We start from the raw sequence: 21,084 nt of genomic DNA, 5'->3' as shown, positions 1-21,084 counted from the left end.
AGAAATTTCACTTGTTCTGTGTTCCAAATCTCTTACATTTAATCTTGTATATCGCCACTCGTTCTAGACCCCCAACTAATGGAAAAAGTTAGTTTGCTTCTATCTACCCTGTCCCATCTTTTCATAATTTTAAATTCTATCATATTGCCCCATAATTTGAATTTTTCTGATGAAAAAGGTCCCAGGTTTTCAAGTCTTTCTTCATATTTCTATTTCCTTATATACACTGACAGATAGCTGTGCAACGTACAGTTCATCCTGAACGCCATTAACTGGCCATGCATCATGCACCTAAGTTACACTACAATTTGGTGTGTGAAGGCCTTAGAAGATATGAGCGTGTTAACACTTTCACTTGTGAGTTGCAGCTTGATGGTATGCTGTGATGAAACATGGCTATGTTTGAGAAGCAATGAAAGATCTGTAAGGCTGTGCAAGGTCTTGGCGTGGGCCAGCGGTAGATTTGGTTAACATGTAACTCTCTGTGGAATCTTGGACCATGGTGTACGTTATTGTTAAGACAGTCTGAGCTTGTCAAAATCCTTAAAGGATGCAGTCTTCTCTCGCCTCTTCTGCCAGGTCCTACGGGTAATGTACACAGCACTATGTCAGGCTGCCACATCCTGCAAGATGTGACGCACTAGAGCACCAAAAAGGACAAATAATTGTAACACAACCTCCTTGTACCCAACTGATGCAGCAGCACATCTACTTTGCCAAGGGGTCAGGAGATGTACTGCTCTTGTCACTTGCCTACGGACTCCCCCTGTGCCTCCATATTTTTTTCAAACCAGCCATTGGGCTTTGCCAGTCATTTTTTGTGCTATCTCCTTTAACAACAACTATGCCAAGAGCATATGATCTGACCCTGTAAAAACAAAAGGATGGACTTTGCCATTTTAGTGACTGATGGATGCACTAAGATTCAGTCCCAGTGACACTGTGCCAAGCATCAAGGAGGACATCCTCCATTGTGTCATGTGGCACTACCATCACACCAAGTGAGACAGATTAAGAATACATCCAGCAGCTCAGAACTGGGGATCAATGAGGCAATGTCAATTTCAGATAACATAAAACTTTTCTGTTTATTGCATTTTGAATTAGCAAACCAATTAGCTCCAAGATCAAAATAACCATCTACTTATTCAGTTAAAAACAAAACAAAGCAAAGCAATTCAAATTTGTGCCATGTTGGATGATGAATGAAGGAGGTCATTGATGTGAAGAAGGAACAGAATGGGAACAAAAGGAACAGGAGTACAGGCCATTCAGCCCCCAAGCCTGTTCCACTCGAGGGGCTGAATGGAAAGAGGACAGAGCCTGAAGAAAACATAAAATGTTGGAAACACTCAGCAGGTCAGGCAGCATCTGTGGAGAAAGAAAGGTAAGGTCAACATTTCAGGTCAATGACCCTTTGTCAGAACTGCTGAAATGTTAACCCTACCTTCCTTTTGCCACAGATGCTGCCTGACCTGCTGAGTGTTGCCACTGTTTCTGTTTTCATTTCAGATATCCAGCATTTGCAGTATTTGCTTTTTGTTGTAGAGCCGGAAGAAACCTTAAGTTAATTAAAAAGTCAGAGGATGAACCATCAACTACAGTACAGACAGTAGCGACTTGAGAGAAGACTGGACGGACTTGAAAACAGCTTTGATGGAAACCATACGACGGTGTGATTAACAGACTACTTTGTGGCAATACTGACCACAGCTCTGGACTAACAAGGCTAATCAAAAGCACATCTTCCTCTGGGGAAGGCCAAAAAGCAAGTTACTGAATTTCAAATCCACATTACTGATTGTGGAGGCTCACTTATATCCTTTCTTCCAGCTTAATCAGGACAAGCCACATGACTGAATAGCTACTAAAAAGTGGGAGGGAAAACTATTTTTAAAAATTTGCTGAAATATTTTGTCATGGTATTTTCTGATACTAAGACGGAGTACCTACCCATAGAGAGGAATTTGTGGTGACCAGTGAGGAAGGACCCGTGCAATGGAATCTCTTAACTGTCGCTGGTGACCCAGATAAAAGTAGGAATCATGTGCCAGCTTCAATGCCAGCATGTCGGTCGGTTGGTGCAAAAGGATCTGTTCCCACGTGCTACATGCTTTTGGAAGAGACCTAAAGAATTCAAAAGGACATTAGTATGAACTTCATTCTAAGTTTATAAATTATTTTCCTTGATGAATTCCAAGATATTAAATTCATTTTGAATCGGTTTTCAGCAATTTTTCTCCTGAAACTTGACAGACTTGCTAATTTTCACATCTTCCAGAGGTCACATGGTTTTGACTCGACATGCCTCCTTCAGCTGAAGGTGGAAACAGTGGGTCGGCATGCCTGATCGTGTGGGTGGAAACTGGCATAAAACCTGCTACAACCCCTGCTGCAAGCAGACTCAATCGTGTTTCAAGAGAACTGCATGTCAATACTTTTTTATACATGTCATATATGTATGCAAAGCATCAGGGTATCTCTAGTTGCTGGGTGTGCTCACATATCCCAATTCAATCCAAGGGAGGCATTCCACTCAGACCAGTCCCCCTAACTTCCCAAGAAATAGCAGAGTGGGTAATAAATCAAATTGAAATTAATGGGAACAGAATGCGAGATAGTGGCTGGATGAGTGCGAGAACAAGTAAGACAATGTTTGTGAAAAAGCAATGGAAGGAGTACACAATCACAACAAAATGTGAAACCTGATTTCGGGGGTGGTACCAACCTAATTACGATCAGACCCATAAACCTCCTTTTCTAATCCTTACAAATACACCAAGACCGATTCTGGGCCATTGCTTTCCCTAGGTGGGGAGTGAGCATGGCCACCAGAGAAATTATTAAATTAGCCAATATCTGGGAAATAGTTGCTAATGATACGGCAGAAGCCTTAAAGGAAATAAGCGCAGAAATGATAGCCATTCGTACGGTCACCTTACAAAACCGTATGGCCCTTGATTACCTATTGGCAGAGAAAGGAGGAACATGCGCACTAATTGGATCTGAATGTTGAACCGACATACCTGATATTTCAGAGAATATTACTGATTTGGCCAATCACATCCAAAGGGAAGTTGAGAAATTCAAGCAGCCCCCTTCATTCACTCTATGGGGCTGGGCAACAGGATGGCTGGGTTCTATTGGGACTTCTCTAGTTCAGGGACTAGTCATATTTGTTGTTATAATTCTTATAGCCTATTGCTTTGTCAAATGCTGCTGTGTTATGATGTCCAATCTGGGTACACATATAGCGCCCACAAATTTGATGGTGCATGTAGGGGTGGCACAGGATGAGGTGCAGGAGGAGTTTGAACGTCTGGGTGGAATAATGCTCTATTAGAGTATTGTCCTTTTTTATATATATATATATATATATATATATATATATATATATATAAAAAAAAATATAGGACAAAAGGGGGGAATGTGGAAAACCATAAAGAAATGCCTGACTAAATTAACCTTCTAATACACCTAAACCATAAAGCTGACCATATTAATGTAGAAATACTTGACCATAAAAGAAGCAAAGCATGATGGAATAAGTTGACCATGTTAGCTGACCAGCTGAATACAATAGAACGCTTATGTTCGGTTCCCAGCAAAGACACACAGAAGAGCTATTGTCTGCTTATGAGATAACTGTCTGACTAGCAGAAATGAATGACCATATAGCCTTGAGACTGAGTACAAAACTGATAATAAAGACACTTTCTGAGGGGAAAGGCACTTTCCCTTTTACATTGTCTCGTGATGTTGAACAGGCATGGGAACCAGGAGGGTGGGTTCCCTATTTTTGATTGACTAACCACTTGAACCAATGAAAGTGTACATGTATGCCCATATTCTATGATGGACAGACATTACTAATTGAACTGTATAAAAGTTAACCGTTTCATCTGCTCAGCGAAGAGGTGGTTCCAACCATTGCTTGGAACACAGCTTCCAACTTGTACAAGTTTCTTAATAAATTCTTACTTGTCTGAAAATAAGTGTTTGGAGTTAATGCATTGTGTATAATAGGTAATTAAGTTTTCGACACATGGTCTTGACTCGACATGCCTCCTTCAGCTGAAGGTGGAAACAGTGGGGGTGAACTTACATGGGGGTTCTCCCGCTCGCTGTTTTTCCAGGGATTTCACAGCTCTTTCACCGAAGTTACGGTGGATGAGCGGGAGAACCCTCACGGAAATTCATCGTTCCCACCCCCCACCCCCATCCTGCATATGGTGTGCTCCGTATTATTTTCTCTTATGGCTCTGCCAGGTACACCATAAGTCAGTCAGTTGATAATTATAATATATATATTTATCTCTATAATATATTACAAATTTTACAAATGGCATTTATTTCCTGTTGTCATTTTTGAGTAACATTTTATGGCAACGTTTCAAGCTCAAAGTTCATAATGGAATTCCCCATGTCAACAATCAGCAATCACAATTCAGGCCTCCATCCAGTAGGCGGAGCTGTGGCAGCTCCTCTGTCCCTCTCTGAGCTGCTTACCTTTTACTGTCCACACCTGTCAATCTCCTGTACAGCCTAGGGTTACCAACCCTCCAGGATTGTCCTGGAGTCTCCAGGAATTAAAGATTAATCTCCTGGACACTGCTGCAAGTAACCCAGGAGAAAAATCATACAGGCATTAAAAAAAGTGTGTGTTTCCATTTTCTTTGAACATTCTTGTTTATTAGTTATAAAAATATTGGAGGTGGAAAGAAAGGCTGTTTGACTGGGTGGGGCAGTTGGGAGGCAGGTGGTCATGTGATGAAACCTCCAGTAACACATCCAACCAGATTCGGCAACCCTACTCCAGCCAAATAGGGAGAATTAAGGTAATCGTACTTCAACGAGGTGCAAAAAGCTTATTGAAATGCCTGAAATGTCGCTTAATATGTTGTAAGCGCCTTTGTAATTGACTTCTAAGGTGATAGAAAATTGCCTGGTATAGCCGGTTGCCCACCATAAGCGTGGGCGGTATAAGTAGTGGGATTATTTACCTATACCACATCCGCTTTCCCCATGAAGTCGATTAGCCCTTTGAATGATCAGAACTAATGTAGGTTGAATGCTAATAACAGGTACTAAAAAAACATCCTCACCATAACTGGAGATAGAAAGCATGTCTTGAGTTAACCCTCCTTACCCTTTTGCAAACGTGTCCAGTGCTTCCACGTGGAGACGTTCCCGCTCAGTGATCTCTTGTGTCTTTGAAAGTCCGACCATCCTCTTGATCGCAGCATCCAGATCCTTATCCAGTAAAACAGAGCGTCCTGTGCCAATCAGGTCTAGTCCATTTATGACCACCTGCCCCATCACTGAGTGAAAGGGAAGAGGGAAGATCGGACAAGAAATCAAACAGAGACGTGGGGGTAGATTTTAACCCCACAAACGGCTGGGTTGGGGGTTGGTGGGATGGTAAAAATTGTAAAAAAAAGTAAAACCCGACCTCAACCCGCCCACTTCCGGTTTTAACGTAGGCAGGTTGAGGGGTAAGCGGCCAACCCACTCTCGGCAGGGGGTGGGGGGGGGCAGGGAAGTCAGTCAGTCAGTCAAATCTTTTAAAGGAGGCTGCGGGCCTCCATTTTAACAGCATTTTTATTTTTAACTCTTGGGGGCCGGGATTTCTGGGCATTCTGCTTCACGCCACATAAGAGGCAAGAAGGGGCAGATCAACAGGCAAGTGCCTTTACTGCAATGCTTGTGGGCCAGGAGGAGCAGGAGTGTTTCCTTCAGGCCCAACAAGCTTACTTGCCGCGATCCCACACACGTGATCGATCGACCCCGCCGCCCGCCCCCCCCCAACCAGGTCCAACCTCCAGTACCACGATCTCCGACCCACCCCACAATCTCTGACCCCCTCCCACAATGACCGACTACCCCCCCTGCCCCACGACTGAGCCCCAGTGTCCACCAACCCCGATGACTCCCCTCAATAACTCCCGACCCCAATGACTCCCCCTGATGACTGCCGACCCCCATGTCCAACACCCCCCCACCGATGACCGGCCCCCCCATCCAAGGATCGACCCCCCGCCCCGATCTAAAACTTACCTGCTGGCATCCGCTCCCTGGCTGCTCTCCCGTCAGACTGACAGCCAGCCTGTCAATCTGGCCGGCTGTCGGACGGGAAATCTACTAAAAAAAAATTGAAAGACGTCCTTACGTCAAAATCGTAAGGACATCCAGGAAAGCCGTACTTCCGGATTTCCAGTCAGGGAATCCCCCCGCTGCCACCTCTTCCCAGTTCCCCCGTTAAAATTTACCCCATGTTGTTAGATAGGCAACAAAGAGGTGTGAGAAATGAGATGGTAAAAGGGAAGCAGAGCAAAAGAAGAATCAAAAGGCAAATTGAAAGTTGGAAACCATCAAGAGGAAAGAAATAGCAACAATATTATTAAGTACAATGGCCAACTTCCATAAATTTCTATGAATTCTTTTACAGAATTCACCTCACCACATTTTCTGCATTGTTTTCTCTCCTTGTGGGTGCCCTCATCCCATACATCATTCCCTCAGTGAGAGCACTAACTGGAAACCTGCTCCAAGGCCTTCAGCCAATCCCACACTGTAATCAGCCACCATGTGAGGGGAGCTGCTCTTTTCTTGGGAGGTAGCAGAGTGCTTATCCTCTGCTCAGTGCCTTCTCTGAACTTTTACACCCAAAAGACTCACACATTTCAGGGTTCTGGAGAAAAGACTTGACATAGTGGGCGCTAAATTGGGCCGTGTATCGCCCGTTGTTTCGGCACTACACGGTCTCTCCGACATCCAAGATGGCGTCTTGGACGTGCACGCAGGTTTCCTGCGTAACGTGTGCCAGACGCCATCTTGGTATAGGAGTTTGCGCAGGCGCAGATAATGAACACTGGAATCATGTAAAGTGGAGAGAAAATGGCTCCAATCAGTGTGCAACGCTAATTTAAAGTGATGGACACCATTTGGGGACTTAACGCTCAACTCAACGCACTGTCTTAACCCCAACCACCTGAACATGTCTTAGAGTGCCTGGAGGACTCCCCACCAGCGCTATTTAAAGGGATCATGCAGGATTTACAGGTTAGTGGCTGGATTATTGCCTCTGGCTGCAGAGACATTTGTAACCGTTTTTGGGAGATCTCCTAGACTTCAATACTAGGACACGGGAACATAGCCTAACATTTAGAGGCAGGACGTGCAGGAGTGAAGTTAGGAAGTGCTTCTATACGCAAAGGGTGGGAGACGTTGGAACGCTCTTCTGCAGACGGCATTTGGTGCTAGCTCACTTGTGAATGTTAAATCCGAGACTGATAGATTTCTGTGAACCAAGGGTATTAAGGGATAGGGGGCTAAGATGGGTATATGGAGTTAGGTCACAGGTCCACCATGATCTTACTGAATGGTGGAACAGGCTCGTGGGGCTAAATGTCACTGCCACTTGCTGCCTCTTGATATGCGCCACCTTCTCCTGCAAGAAAGCGAGGCGTGTGCCTGGGTGATGTGCCTGTCATGGTTGAATAGCTGCCAGTGCATGTGGCCTGTGAGTTGTGGGTGGGCGGCTTGAAACAGTGGTAATGTGTAAGGGCAGGAGGAAGCATCTGATTGGAAGAGTTGAGTACTGATGGAAAGAGTTTATTGGTATGTGGGAGAAGGGGGGTGTAGTGCGTGGTGCAGTTGGTAGGAGACGCCACTTGACAGTTGACCTCACTCCCCTTGACCACTCATGTCAAAGCATTGAACTTCTTCCTGCACTGCATCCATGTTCATGATGCTGTGCCCTTGGCATTGACTTTATCCCCCGCTGCCTTCCCCTGTCTTTTGAGTACATGTCTGCACCCCCCCCCCCGCAGATATAGGATGTCCCTCCTTCTGTCCACCTATCGCACCGAGGTCTCTAGTGCATCAGCAGAGAACCTTGGTGCAAGCACTCTCGCAGGTATACCAACTCAGATCGGCAGATTGGTGAGGTCTGGTGTGCAGATTGGAGGATGTGGGATTTAGTAATGCGCAACGTTTATTCAATGTTTTAATATAACTTATCAGTGTGTCAACATAGGGATGGGATCTGCATCTGTATTTTACATGTGCGATGTCTGATCTCTGTTCAGACTCCATGCAGACAGTAGACTGTTATTTTCAGCAAATAACAGGTACCAGCTACCTTTAAGAAATTTCTAAGAAACATCTTCCCTTTAAGAGATGGAGCTCCCTCTGGTGGTAGAAAGTGCGAATTGCATTGATTTCACGTGCAAGGCCTGGAAAGGAACGCCAGTTGCAGGTAAGTGCTCCCTTGAGACCAAACTTGCGTCTTGCCTGCCCAGGGTCCGTTGGGCACGGGGTGTTAGCGCATTATGCTACCATCGACCAGAACGGACCCTTATCCAACTTTTCCCCCTTAAAATTTTAAACTGTTTTTAAAAAAAACATGAAAAAGATGGAGAATGTCCCACAGTAGTTAACATTCATTGAGTTACCATTCCTGTTACAACCTTCTTGCACAGCACTACCCTCCAAGTTACCATCTCCTTTAACATTAATAGGTTTGTGCCTGAGTTAATGTCTCCTGTAACATTAACAGCATTGCCCTTGAGTCACTGACCCTAGAGAGACACTGTGATTTCCATTATACAAAATGAGGTTCATTACAGTTAGAGTAGAGAGAAAATTGGCCACTATTCCCACATATTTAAAACCAATGGTTAATGTATGCTGTTTGTGTTCTTATCAAGTACTTTATAGTCCTGCTTCTGGTCCTTTGGCTGGTCCTGTTCCTGATGGGACCTACAAGCTGACAATATTTTTCTCACTAAATTGCAATTTTAAGAAAATTCTAAGAGTTTAAAATCTTCTATGTCAGGAATTTTGAGTTCTCTAAGTGTGCGTGTGCATGCACCCTATATCTCAGCTTGTGTTTGAGTAAATGAATATGCATAATGCATGCAGGTTGTGTTATAAGGTTGGCGCTTTGGCTATCCTTTCCAAATGGTAATGCAACAGTAGTTCCAGTTTTTAGTGGCAGGAATAAAGTGTTTCCAGCTGAAGCATGGGTTTCAGGTGAAACTTGAAGAGTGCGAGTGGAACCTCAATGTGGCCTACAAAATTTGTCCATCTACTTGATATAACGAAATGCTGGCTAGCCTGGCCGCGGCAAATTTGCGTAGGCTATTTTTTTCCTCATTTGCTTCCACATCCTGTGGACATTGAACTGACACACAGTTCTGATGATAACATACAAACTGTATGTGAATTGAATGGAACCCCTTTCCTATTATGTTTAATCCTCATTCATGTCTTAGCTTCCAAAAAGAAAATTGGGTATACTCAGTATATCCTTGATGAAACAGCTGGTAAAATGTGGGCTTACATTTGTCTCTAAAAATGAGTATATTTAGTATGCCCTCCACTCCACCTGCTCAAATCCCAAACAGGGCAATCCTTCTTTGGTATACTGCTTGCAGTGGCACCTCCAAAGCAGCATCACAAAATGGAAGCACTCTGTCCTTGACCAGCCATTTCCAGGACTGTACCCAGCCAAAAATTAAGGAACCTCTTTAAATAATAGCTGTAGCCTTTCATAACTGCAGTTGCATGCTATTTATCACCCCCACCTGACAGCAAGCTCTCACTGTCAGGCCCAATCCAGGCTCAGTCTGCATAATACACAAGGCAAACCTAATGAAATCTGACAAAGTTGGTGCAGCACAACTTGAGTGAGCAGAAAACCTCTCCAACCGTCAGGCTTTTAAAAACTAATTACTACTTCCAGATATATTCTCAGTCTTGGCAATATTCAAATATGTTTTTAAATAACAAAAATATAAAGATTACATATTTCACAATATTCTAACTAAATTTACCCATTGAATTGTCTTTTAATGCCTTCATTAAGGTTTTCATATCACAGCCTCAATCTCTTTCAAAAAGCCTGGGCTTCAAACAGACAAGTAAATTAATTCTCTACTCACCGAAGTCTGGATCTGCAGCTTGTAGCCGAGACTTACAACCCTCAATTCCTCCGAGACTTGGGTCATTAGTCCAAGTCACCCACTGTGGAATAAGTAGTGAAACTCTTATTTACACATACCAACATGGGCAGCAGCATTTCAGAGGCACAACAGTTAGAACTGGGCTCAGTTTTTTCAGGATTAATTGATGTTAGCAATTGTGAAATTATCAGCATTCCTTTGCGATCAATTCTTAGTTGGTGCTGCAACTGAACCTGTATAAGCAAACATTTCCTCCTCAAGTGCTCAGTCTAATGAAAACTCCAAATTGCAAAATATGGAATGGCAGAACTGGACTTCCAACTACAGCCCAGACTGGGTTTTGGACCTGCTCCCTTGGAATTGAAGACAAGTGCTCCATTAATAAAGAGCCAACATGAGCCAAACCAAAGCCTATTTGTGAACAATAGCCTGCTTTCAATCAGTGTACTCAGCAAAACCATGGACCAAAAGTTGCCAGTTAGTCCAATAACCCTATAGTACTCCATTCACATAATATCTGGTACATGGAGCCTAATTTAAAAGTCTTATAATAATTCTTCCACAGAAAAAAAATTGGAAATTGATTTTAAAAAATCCTGACTATGAATAAAAACTAAGACTGCCTGCTGCTCTTAATTCTGTTTCTCAGATTATTTTTCTTTAAAACACCCCCACCCCCGCCTGCCACCCACCACCTCCCACCCCCCACCCCGCCCACCAGAGATTTAACAGCATAGTGGACATTGGCTCAGACTTCAGGCCAGATTAATGGGATGAAGCTCTTCACCGACCACTGGTTATAAAGTTCCCAAATTCAAAATCTTTGGTCGTGATTTTAGCATGGTGTCAGGAAGTCAGCGGGTGGGTGGATTTGCGCATGGGGAACCCGGAGGCAAAGTGAGCGCATTGCAATCTGCACATCCGAATGATGCAATTTAAAACCCACTATTTAAAGGGCCAGTCCAAGAATGGATTTTGAAAGAGAAAGTACAAATGGAGTCCATGACAGCAAAGGCAGAGCCCAAATTTACTGATGCCTCCCTACATGTACTACTGGCTGCAGTGAGAGCTAGGAGGGAGGTAATTTATCCCAGTGATGGGAGGAAGAAGTCCGGTTCTGTCACCAAGAAGACGTGGCTGGAGGTGGCAGAAGAGTCCTGCAGCAGGAGCACGGTGCCCAGGCCAGGGGTTCAGCGTAGGAAGCGCTTTAATGACCTATCCAGGTCAGGAAAAGTGAGTACATTTGCTGATTCACCCACAACCTGCGAAATGCACCCCCTCCCCCCCATCACTCTGTGTTGGCAAGCCTACTCCATCACATCACGCCTCACACCCACTTAAGTTTCAGATCAACTAATCTTTACCTTCTATGCACTTCCTCACCTCCCCATTTGTAACCTACTACTCCCACTCACCCCAGTCCTGATGCAATGTGATGCATCTGTCTGATAGTCACACTCTGATGCGCCTGTTTCATTTTCAGCATCACCCAAACCAACGCATCCATCGGGTGAACATATCACCTTCAGTCACTCACACATCTGTACTTTCTCCCCTTGTAGGAGAAGAGAACACAAAATGCAAGGGAGAGGAGCAGAACTGGAAGTGGCCCACCACAAATAGTCCAGTTGACAAATGCAGAGGAGGAGGCCCTGGATATCAGTCGGGCCGTTGCATGCCTATCGTCGGGGATGGAGGGACTGGCAACCGCAGATGGCTGGTGACAGAACTTCAACATACATCATGAATTGATTTTATCAATGATTAAACTGTTCCACACCTCGGAATGATCACTGGAAAGATTGTTACTTTACCGATGAATAATTAATATTGGTTTCTGTTGTCATCCAGGGCCTTCACGCCTTCAACAACAATCAGCTGAAATGGAAGAAGGGGATTCCTCAGAGGAGCTCATTCCTTCTGAGGGCGCACCGTCACATGACATACAGCCATGCACCAGCGCAGATACTGACATTTTGGTGGGTCCTGTTAGCCAGATAATTGGGTTGTCACCTTCTGATTCACCACTCAAGCGTGCACAAGCAGACACTGGTAACAGGGGCCGCTATGGAGAGTCCGCGTCGGGGGCACACTCCTCTCCAAGCTCTGCTCAGCTGGACACAGATGCTGAACCCCGGGGGCCATCATTGAGAATGAGAATGATAGATGTACAGCTGCACCTTTACGAGGTATTGGAAAACAAGCCTCGCACACTCTCCATCCTCTCCGCTATTGTGGAGGAGTCCAACTCCATCGCTAGTGGATTGGTGGCACAGGTAACAGCGAGAATGTCTGCAATGGAGAAAATGGCAGCCTCCATTGAGCTTCAAGCAGGGTTCTCTAATGAGTCCATGCAGGCCATGACAATGGTCATGCAGACTCTGGATGCCAACATATCTGCTGTCTTAATCAGGCAGACAGATACTTTGACCTTAGAACATCTCATCATCAGCCTGCTGCCCAGCAGTGGTGGGAGTGATGTTGCGCCGGCTCGGGAGAGAGATGATGGCGAAAGGGGACATGGAAGTGGGGTCTCCACTCAAAGCATTCCCACATCTCACCCGTTGCCGCCGCCGCCGCCCCCCCCCCCCCCCGCCAGCCTCAACCAGTACCCGCAATGCTGCCTCCTCTCCCGACGGCCGAGTCTGTCCCTGCACAGATGCAGATGGAGCAGTCTTTGACAGGGCCCTCAAGGGCTCCAAAATCCAGATAGTAGGCAGAGAGCATTTCAGCAGTCAGGGCATGAATCTGAGCAACCTTCTGAAGCCACAGGGGATGCACCACATGGAAGCGCTAGGAAGAGGAAGACTAAGCAATTGTAATTCACCAAGGGTATGCACAAGGGTGTTTGATGAAATGTCACATTCTTAATTTATATTTTCTTTTTGGTTATGTCACATTAAATTTAATAATTATCACCACCACTGCCATGTCTTGGCCATTATTGAGTCCCTTTTGTGAATTCGCTGTTTCATGTGCTTCACTATGAATGCCAAGAAATGATGCCACCTATTGGGCATGTGTGCAATGGGTGTATGGGTGGATGAAGGACTGTTTTGTGCAAATGGAAGGGGGTGTTGGTGGCAGTGGTTGTTCCAGACAGCCTAAATATTTCAAAGTCTTCAATTTGCAGATCTCATTATGAGAACCTGTTAGAGGTGAGGGAATCCCTGGTAATAACGGCAGCTATGTGCGCCGCTGCTCTGGCGATGGGTTCTCCATCTTCATTTTCCTCCTCGTCCTCTTCTTCAGTGTTGCCATCAGATGAGGATGCTTCAAGAGCGCATTCGAGCTCCTCCACCTGTAACCCTCCCTGCAGGACACAGCACACGACGATTATTCTGCACACCCTCGTTGGTGAGTACTGAAGGGCTCCCCCAGATCTAACCAGGTACCTGAAGCGCATCTTCAACATTCCTATGTCTTGTTCAGTGACGGACCTGGTGGTGACGTGGCTCTGGTTGCACCGCTGCTGTGCCTCGTTGGTGGGGTTTCTCGCAGGTGTCATGAGCCACATTTGCAGGGGGTATCCCTTGTCACCAAGGAACTATCCCTTGAGTCTGCCTTCTGTGTGGAAGAGGTCTAGGATGTTGGACTTGCGCAAAATAAATGAATTATAGCAGCTGCCAGGGAATCTGGCGCACACCTGCAGAAATCTCTTCCGATGGTCGCACACCAGCTGTGCATTGATCGAGTGATATCCCTTTCGATTAATTAACAGTCCTGGCTGATGTGGAGGTCCTCGGATTACCACGTGTGCAATCAACTGCACCCTGCATCCATGGGAAGCCAGCCAGAGGGTTGAAACCCACTGCCCTCTCAGTCTGGCTGATGTCGTCACAGGGGAAGTTAACGTAGTGGGGTGCCCTGGCAAACAAGCAGCCCATCACCTGTCTATACACTTATGTGCAGACGACTGAGAGACGTCACCAGTGGCACCCTGGAAGGATCCAGGGGTGAAAAAATTGAGGGCAGTGGTGACTTTAACTGCAACCAGCAATGCTTGGCGACCAGGTCCAGCCCCAAACAGCTCTTCATAAAAGGAGACTGCAGATGTCTGCGACCACCCACCGACTCAATCTCAGCCTGCGTTGGTACTGCTCCTCCTGCGACCTCAGCCCCTCCGTTGGTCCCCTCTCTGCTCTTCTCCAGGTCCTTGTGGCACACCTGCGAATGTTGATGTGCCTCCTCCTCAGATGTACTGCTGAATAAATCTATTGCGCCCGCCATCCTGATCTTGTCAGTTTGACGGGCTCCAAAATGTAGGTAAATTTATGTGAACACAAGAATTCTCAGTCTCAACAAAGAATCTCAACAAAGAAATCTCAGTCTAAATACAACGAACTCCCAGCCAAAGGTTTGTCTGAGAGAACTGAGTGCCCAGCTACAATGCCTCAACTTTTATTGAGATGTGTCAATCACTGGTTTAAAGGGCCAAATGAGCTTTGGCTGCAACTCTCCTCCGTTTCAATGGCGTGTTTCAGAAACCACGGGAGACACATTCAGGAGAAGTTAAATTTGTTTCTGTTGCAGAATCCACAAAAAGTTAAGTAGCTCAAGTGTTTCAAGTACCTGAATTGACCCCTTAAATATCAAGTGGCGACAGGACTTCCAGGTGCCTGTTGCGCGCACGCATTCAAACGCACCTGGGTCAAAACCCGGAAGTGGGCGCATTAGAGCCAGGATGCAGTCCCATTCCAAAAACTGACTATTTTTACTGCCCACCCAATCTAGGGGGTTAAAATTACCCCCTTTATTTTCATTTGTAAATCCCTCCATGATCTCCTCCCATCCTACCTCTGCCAGCCCAAGCCATTCAGTCTTCTGACTCTGGGCTCTTGTAAAGCCCTCTTTTTTCTTTTCCACCATTAGTGGCACAGCCTTTGGCCATCTTGGCTCTATTCTCCCTAAACCCATGTTATAAATTGACCCATTTCCCAACACTCATTGCAAAAGGCAGCTTCCACAAGTGGGGCTGCACTGCTTCTAAACAGAAACTCAACCTTTCGTTTGTACTGAATTGGATATGAGGACGAAATTCCGTGGGGCTTCTCCCTATACCTGCCGTAACTTCAGCGGAAGAGCCTCAGAAACTCTGGAAAACCGATGTAAAGACTGTTTATACCATTTTTCTGTGATTTCTGTGGCTCTTCTGCCTCAGTTGCGGCAGATGATCAGAAAGTCCCAAGGAAATTCACCCCCAATGTGTCTCAGGGACAAGAATCTGCCTTTTGCCACTAGGTTACTGGAGATATATACAGAAGCAAGTTTTTATTTGTTCCTGGGATGTAGGTGACATTGCCAAGACTGAAGTTACTGCTCATCCCCAGTTGCTGTGAGAAAGTGGTGGTTGGCTTCAACTTCAAGTGATTGTTTTTACAACCGAGGGGCTTGCTAAGCCACTTCACAGAGCATAAAGAGTCAACAACGTAGTAAGAGACCGCAGGCATATGTAGGCCAGGTCTGGTAAGTGGCAGATTCCTTTCCCTAAAGTACATTAGTGAAGTAGTTGGGTTTTTATGACAGTCATGTTTTCCTCTTGGATACATTTAACTGTTTTCTGTGACCAAGGTAATAAACTTCATCAACAGTAGCCTGATGTTTATGGTACTGGACTAGCAACCCAAAGGTCATGACTCCAAAATCCCACCATGGCAAGTTGTGAAACTGAATAAAATAAAATCTGGTAAATTTGTGGGCCATCACCAGAAAATGACCATGAAAGCTACTGGATTGTCGTAGAACCCAAATGCTTTGCTAATGTATTTCATCGAAAGGAACCTGCCACCTTTATCCGATCTGGTCTACATGTGACTCCAAATCACACAGGGCAACTAGGAATGAGTAATGAATAGTCTCTTGCCAGTGTCACCTACATCCCAAGAACAAATAAAAAAAACTCAACTTGGGGCGCACAGAAGTCTGTGTTTTCATATTCCCCCCTGCTCCTGCTTTTGCCAAGGAGCGTGGGTTGCACTTCTGGGACCCGCTCCACTCTTCGGCCTCTTCTGTTTAATGGTAGTATTGCCACTGCTACTGTGCCTCTCTTTACCCAATGTTTGTTAAATGGCTGACCCAGCCACTGGGTCATTTGACCTGCCATTGCTGGTGGCTTAGTTGCCTTTGCTCAATTGCTCGCTGGCTGGCCCACCCACCTGCTGACCTTGCTAGCCTTGGAGCAATGCAGGCCTGTTGCTTACTGCCACTGCTCCAATAGCATTGTGGTAACCAAGGTAAAAGCTGGTTGCAGGTGCAGCTTCTCCCCATCCCTGTCGAATGGCCTCTCGGTGAAGATATTAGTCAATGGATTACATTTTATTAGCATAGAAGCCTCACCTGGGTCAGAAAAGCATCATACATTTTGCAGGCCTCATTGCTGGTTGTGGAAAGGGAAAGACCCACATCCTGCCAAGCCTGGGAACAAATCAGAATACAGCATTACTGAATCTCCTTTATTGTAACAAATGAAAAGGATCTATTGATGCAGAACTAAAAATCGGAATTGTTTGTGTACAGAACAATGGACACCTAGGAATGATTACAAAATAATCGGGCTGACTTTCCTCTCCAAACCCATGCTGGGCACCCCACAGGCATCTGGGTGCACCCCTGACACAAGCCCACACCCTGGAAGGGCTTTGATCTGGGATCAAGGAGCAGAAACAGCAGCAGAGTTACAGGCCCTAGAAATTTGCAGCTACATTTCCAGTGGCCAGCATCAAGGCTTTCTGGCTGCTTGGCTCAGTTACGTTATTTTGGGGAATCCCAGGGCTGTGTTGTGGGTGCAGAGATCTGACACAATGGTGCTCACTGCACCAGGGAACTGGGCATTCTCCAGATGCAACAAAGAGGAAAATTTGACCTTAATAATTTCAAACATTTCATAGAATGGAGCAACTTCAAGATAGTAGTCTATTCAAGAAGTTCAGACGACTTGTGTACAGAATAATGGATACCTTGGAATGGTTAAAAGACTGGATTGTAATCAAGGGGTTCCAACGATTTGCATGTAGAATAGTCAATACCGGAGAGTGATTGCAAGGCCGTAATTAAATGAAGGACTTCAATTAACATCATAAACCAGGACAGCAAGATATTTATGACTCATCTGTAGCTTTCTAAAATTAATTTGATGATTCTGATGATTCTGTACTGGGATGATTCTGTTTTGTTTTACTTTTGTAAAGGAATATGCCCACAGCCAGTGTACTCTGGGTTACTGATATTTGACAATATACACTGAAGAGTAATGATTCTAAGTTCATTAAATTTGAATACAGTTTATTACTGTGAAATAACAGTTGCTATATATAACTCATTAAAAAAAATTTACTATTGCAGTCTGGCAGAAACTGGGGCCACAATTCATGATCCAAGGCCACGATTCCCCACTCCAGTAATTTCTCAATCTCAACCACAGCACGAAAGTCTTTTTCCCCAGAGAAACAGAGGACTCATGTCGGAAAATTACCTAACTGGCCTTTACACCGCATCTCCCTAGAGGGAAGTTCCTGTTTCTACATGAGCAAGGCCAATTGGACATGCTATACGGGCAAAGGGAGGGGTCAATCGTTCAGGTCGACAGAGACGGAGCAGAAAAGGATTTGGGCGACATATTAAGGGAAGGGTTTTAGATTAACAGGAAAGAAGCCAGAAGGGGGATCCGAACAGCATGAGAGCAGATTTGCTGACCGAGTTGTAAAATGCCTTTGGAAGAGCTAACATTTTTGATATCTCAATGAACCAAAATCATTTCCTTCAAGAGAATGTTTCTCCATAACAGATTATTTTATTTGTGTAACTGTCTTAAGGACTTTCCACTCCTCCTTCTCCATACACCAATCTTCTCAGAAGATACTCAGAGCACCCGTGTAAAAGGACCAGAAGGCAACGAAGAAAAAACAGATGGACGATATTATCCAGAAGCACAGGTTCAGCTTTCACATATATACTATGACAGATCAGCTTGCCACCTCTTTCACCAACCCCGTTGCCACTGCCACCATCCCGAGCTGCTTTTCTGACAACGAGACCTGGATGAGCCAAAAAAAATTCCTTCAGCATATCAGAAAAACCTTTCTCTTCAACTCCCGCAATTAGCTATGAATCTCTGGTTTCGACAACATCTACCTCCCAGGGTGCCACCTCAGGATCAGCCCAGAGCTATGGAACCTTGGTGTATTGCTTGACCTGAAGCAAAGCTTCCTCCCTCACATCCAATCTGTCACTATGACTGCTTTCCTCCTTTTATCTCTGCAACATCTCCCCTCCATTGCCTGCCTCTGCCCCACCTTTCCCCTCCACCCCAGAAGGCAACGAAGAAAAAAACAGAAAGACGATATTATCCAGAAGCACAAGTTCAGCTTTCACATGTATACTAATCCACACCTTGATCACCTCGTGGCTGGAGTTCTCCAGTGCTCTGATTGCTGGTCTCCCCACTTCTACCATTCATAAAGTACAAGTCATCCAGAATGCTGTGGCTTATGCCCTCACCTTCACTAAGGTCTGCATCCCCAGCAACCCTGTCTTGTAGTATGGAGTAGTTGAACACCAGACTTTTGCTGGCCAGATAGCCTTTACCCACGCCACCCCCAAACACTGCCACACCCACCCCCACAGGAAAGAAAACACCAGGCAATACCCCGCACCTCCCATGTTACAATAATATTAAATGTGCTTGTAATGTAAAGTCACACACAAAGTAAAAGAAAACAATGTCTGGTTCTGGAAAAGTGCCAGCAACATAAACGACGGATTTTTTTTAACTACAAAAGTATTTAAATTACTGAATACAGATTTCAGTTGGTCTTTCAACAATCCGTGTTCAGTGCGCTCTACTAATTTGTTCCCGACTGTGTGGAAGTTCAGCAGTTTGTTCTTAAACACATCGACACTTTTTCTCCTAAGCTTGCAGTCCCTTTGGACATTGTACACTGCCTCTGACCTTTAGTTTTGACGCAGTCTTCTGAAGCGTTTCATGCTTTATTTAATAGCAGGCCTTGTATCTATCAGCTCTGGTTGTCTACAGCTTACCTTGCAGTCTCTTAGATTGGAATGCACCATCTCCCGTTCTTTTTTGTTGATTTCTTCGGCTTTCTTGTAAGGGTTCGATCTTCGACGTACTCTACCACAGCCCACCAGCTGCTGTCGGCTCCGAGCAAAACCCAAGGATATGAAAATAAAGCTGGCAAACTGTTAGAAAAATATTACACTCCTCGCCGTTAGTTGGTGCTAGTTATCAGGAAGTGAGTAACCTGATAGGTCTGTTCCAATATTTAACTGGATACATCGATGGGCAACATAGTGCCTGTTGTGGGAAAATCACCACTAGGAGTCAGACTTAAAGATTCAACATGCAGTTTATTGGACAAAGCTTTGGGAGAACAGCTGGACACTCCGCAGTGTACGCAGTCACCTTCTCAATTTTAAAATGGTCGTTCAGCTTCTTTTATATGTTACAAGTACAGACATCCAGCAGTTATTACATTATTAGCCTTGCTTAGTTACACATTAGCCAATTAGGCCCCCACAGCAACAATTGACCTCCAATCACATTAAAACAACTGTTATCAACTTACGACAGTCTGGTCTTTGTCTATTCAGTCTGGTTCTGTAGTTTTTAATCAGTTCGTTGTGCTAAGTCAGCATTTTTAAATGTCGTTTCACAGGGTCCATCTTGTTTAGCAGTACATTAATTTGTTAATCATCCTTTGTTATATTTAAGCTTTAATTATGGTTAGTCTGGTTCGCACAAGGCACATTTCAGTGTGGTCTCGGGGCAGTGACCGCAGCCACACACACATTAGTCGCCTAAGGTCATCTTTGCCTTTAACCCAACAGTTTAAATTTTACTTTAAACCAGCAGCTTAGATTTTACTCCAACAGTGCCCTCAAGTGTATAGCTGAACATACAACGCAGGGAAGTGGGAGGTGTATTTTGACACGGGTTACCCAGCATTCAAACGCAAAATACTGCTGTTGCTGGAAATTTGAAATAGAAACAGAAAATGCTGCAAGTCAGGCAGCATATGTAGAGGAAGAAACAGAGTTAACGTTGCAGGTCTATGACCCTTCCTCAGAACTGGAAGAAATTGGAGATTAAACAGTTTTCATGCTTTAGTACAGAGCCAGGGAAAGGAGGGGGGAAGGAAGGGGAGGAGAGGAAAGAACAAAAGGGAATGTCTCTGATAGGGTGGAAGGCAGGAGTGATTAAATGACAAAAAGGTAATAAAAACAGAAAATGCTGGAGGAGCTCAAGTCAGGCAGCATCTGTGGAGAAAGAAACAGAGTTAACGTTTCAGGTTGATGACCTTTCGTCAGAACCCTGCTGCCTGACTTGCTGAGTATTTCCAGCATTTTCTGTTTTTATTTCAGATTTCCAGCATCCGCAGTATTTTGCTTTTGAATGCTGGGTGACCCATGTCAAATTACACCTCCCACTTCCCTGCATTATACCCTGCGGTGTTCTGACGAAGGGTCATCGACATGAAACATTAACTCTGTTTCTTTCTCCACAGATGCTGCCTGACTTGCTGAGCTTCTCCAGCATTTTCTGTTTTTATTTCCGATTTCCAGCATCCGCAGTATTTTGCTTTTGAAAGGGATGATAGTGCAAGGCAAGGAGGGTGGTAATGGGACAAGTAAAGAAACAAAAGGTGGGTCTAGAAGAGCTGTAAATGGCAACATCAGAACCATTACCACCACCTGCTGTCCAAAAAATGGGAGCAGTGGTTATGATCTGAAGTTATTGAAATCAATGTTGAGTCCAGGAGGTTGTAAAGTACCAAAACGAAAGATGAGGTGCTGTTCCTCGAGTTTCCATTGAGCTTCATTGGAACAGTGTAACAGGACGAGGACAGAGAGGTCAGAGTGGGAGTGGGATGGGGAATTAAAATGGCAAGCAACCGGCAGGTCAGGGTCACACTTGCGGACTAAGCAGAGGTGCTCAGCAAAGCGATCACCCAATTTACATTTGGTCTCCCCAATGTAGAGAAGACCGCATTGTGAGCAGCGAATACAGTATACTAAATTGAAAGAAGTACAAATAAATCGCTGTTTCACCTGGAAGGAATGTTTGGGGCCCTGGACAGTGGGAAGGGAGGAGGTGAAAGAG

The 21,084-nt window shown here is 44.9% G+C and overlaps 1 protein-coding gene across 1 annotated transcript in view; it reads right to left on the bottom strand.

The window, feature by feature from the left end:
- ttc38 (tetratricopeptide repeat domain 38) overlaps nt 1-19,208 on the bottom strand; it is a 51,730-nt gene extending 32,522 nt beyond the window's left edge. Inside the window, exons 1-5 of the mRNA XM_067999687.1 lie at nt 19,005-19,208; nt 16,305-16,382; nt 9,948-10,029; nt 5,150-5,321; nt 1,954-2,127 (exon numbers count right to left, since the gene is read on the bottom strand). Of these exons, the coding sequence (XP_067855788.1) occupies nt 1,954-2,127; nt 5,150-5,321; nt 9,948-10,029; nt 16,305-16,382; nt 19,005-19,034 (536 nt within the window). The 5' untranslated portion in view covers nt 19,035-19,208. The remainder of the gene's footprint in view (nt 1-1,953; nt 2,128-5,149; nt 5,322-9,947; nt 10,030-16,304; nt 16,383-19,004) is intronic.
- Between the last annotated feature and the right edge of the window lie 1,876 nt (nt 19,209-21,084).

Source organism: Heptranchias perlo, chromosome 18, assembly GCF_035084215.1.
Source record: "Heptranchias perlo isolate sHepPer1 chromosome 18, sHepPer1.hap1, whole genome shotgun sequence".
Classification (NCBI taxonomy): Eukaryota; Metazoa; Chordata; class Chondrichthyes; order Hexanchiformes; family Hexanchidae; genus Heptranchias; species Heptranchias perlo.
Note: the sequence above shows the minus strand (reverse complement) of the source record. Positions and strands in the feature narration are given on the sequence as shown.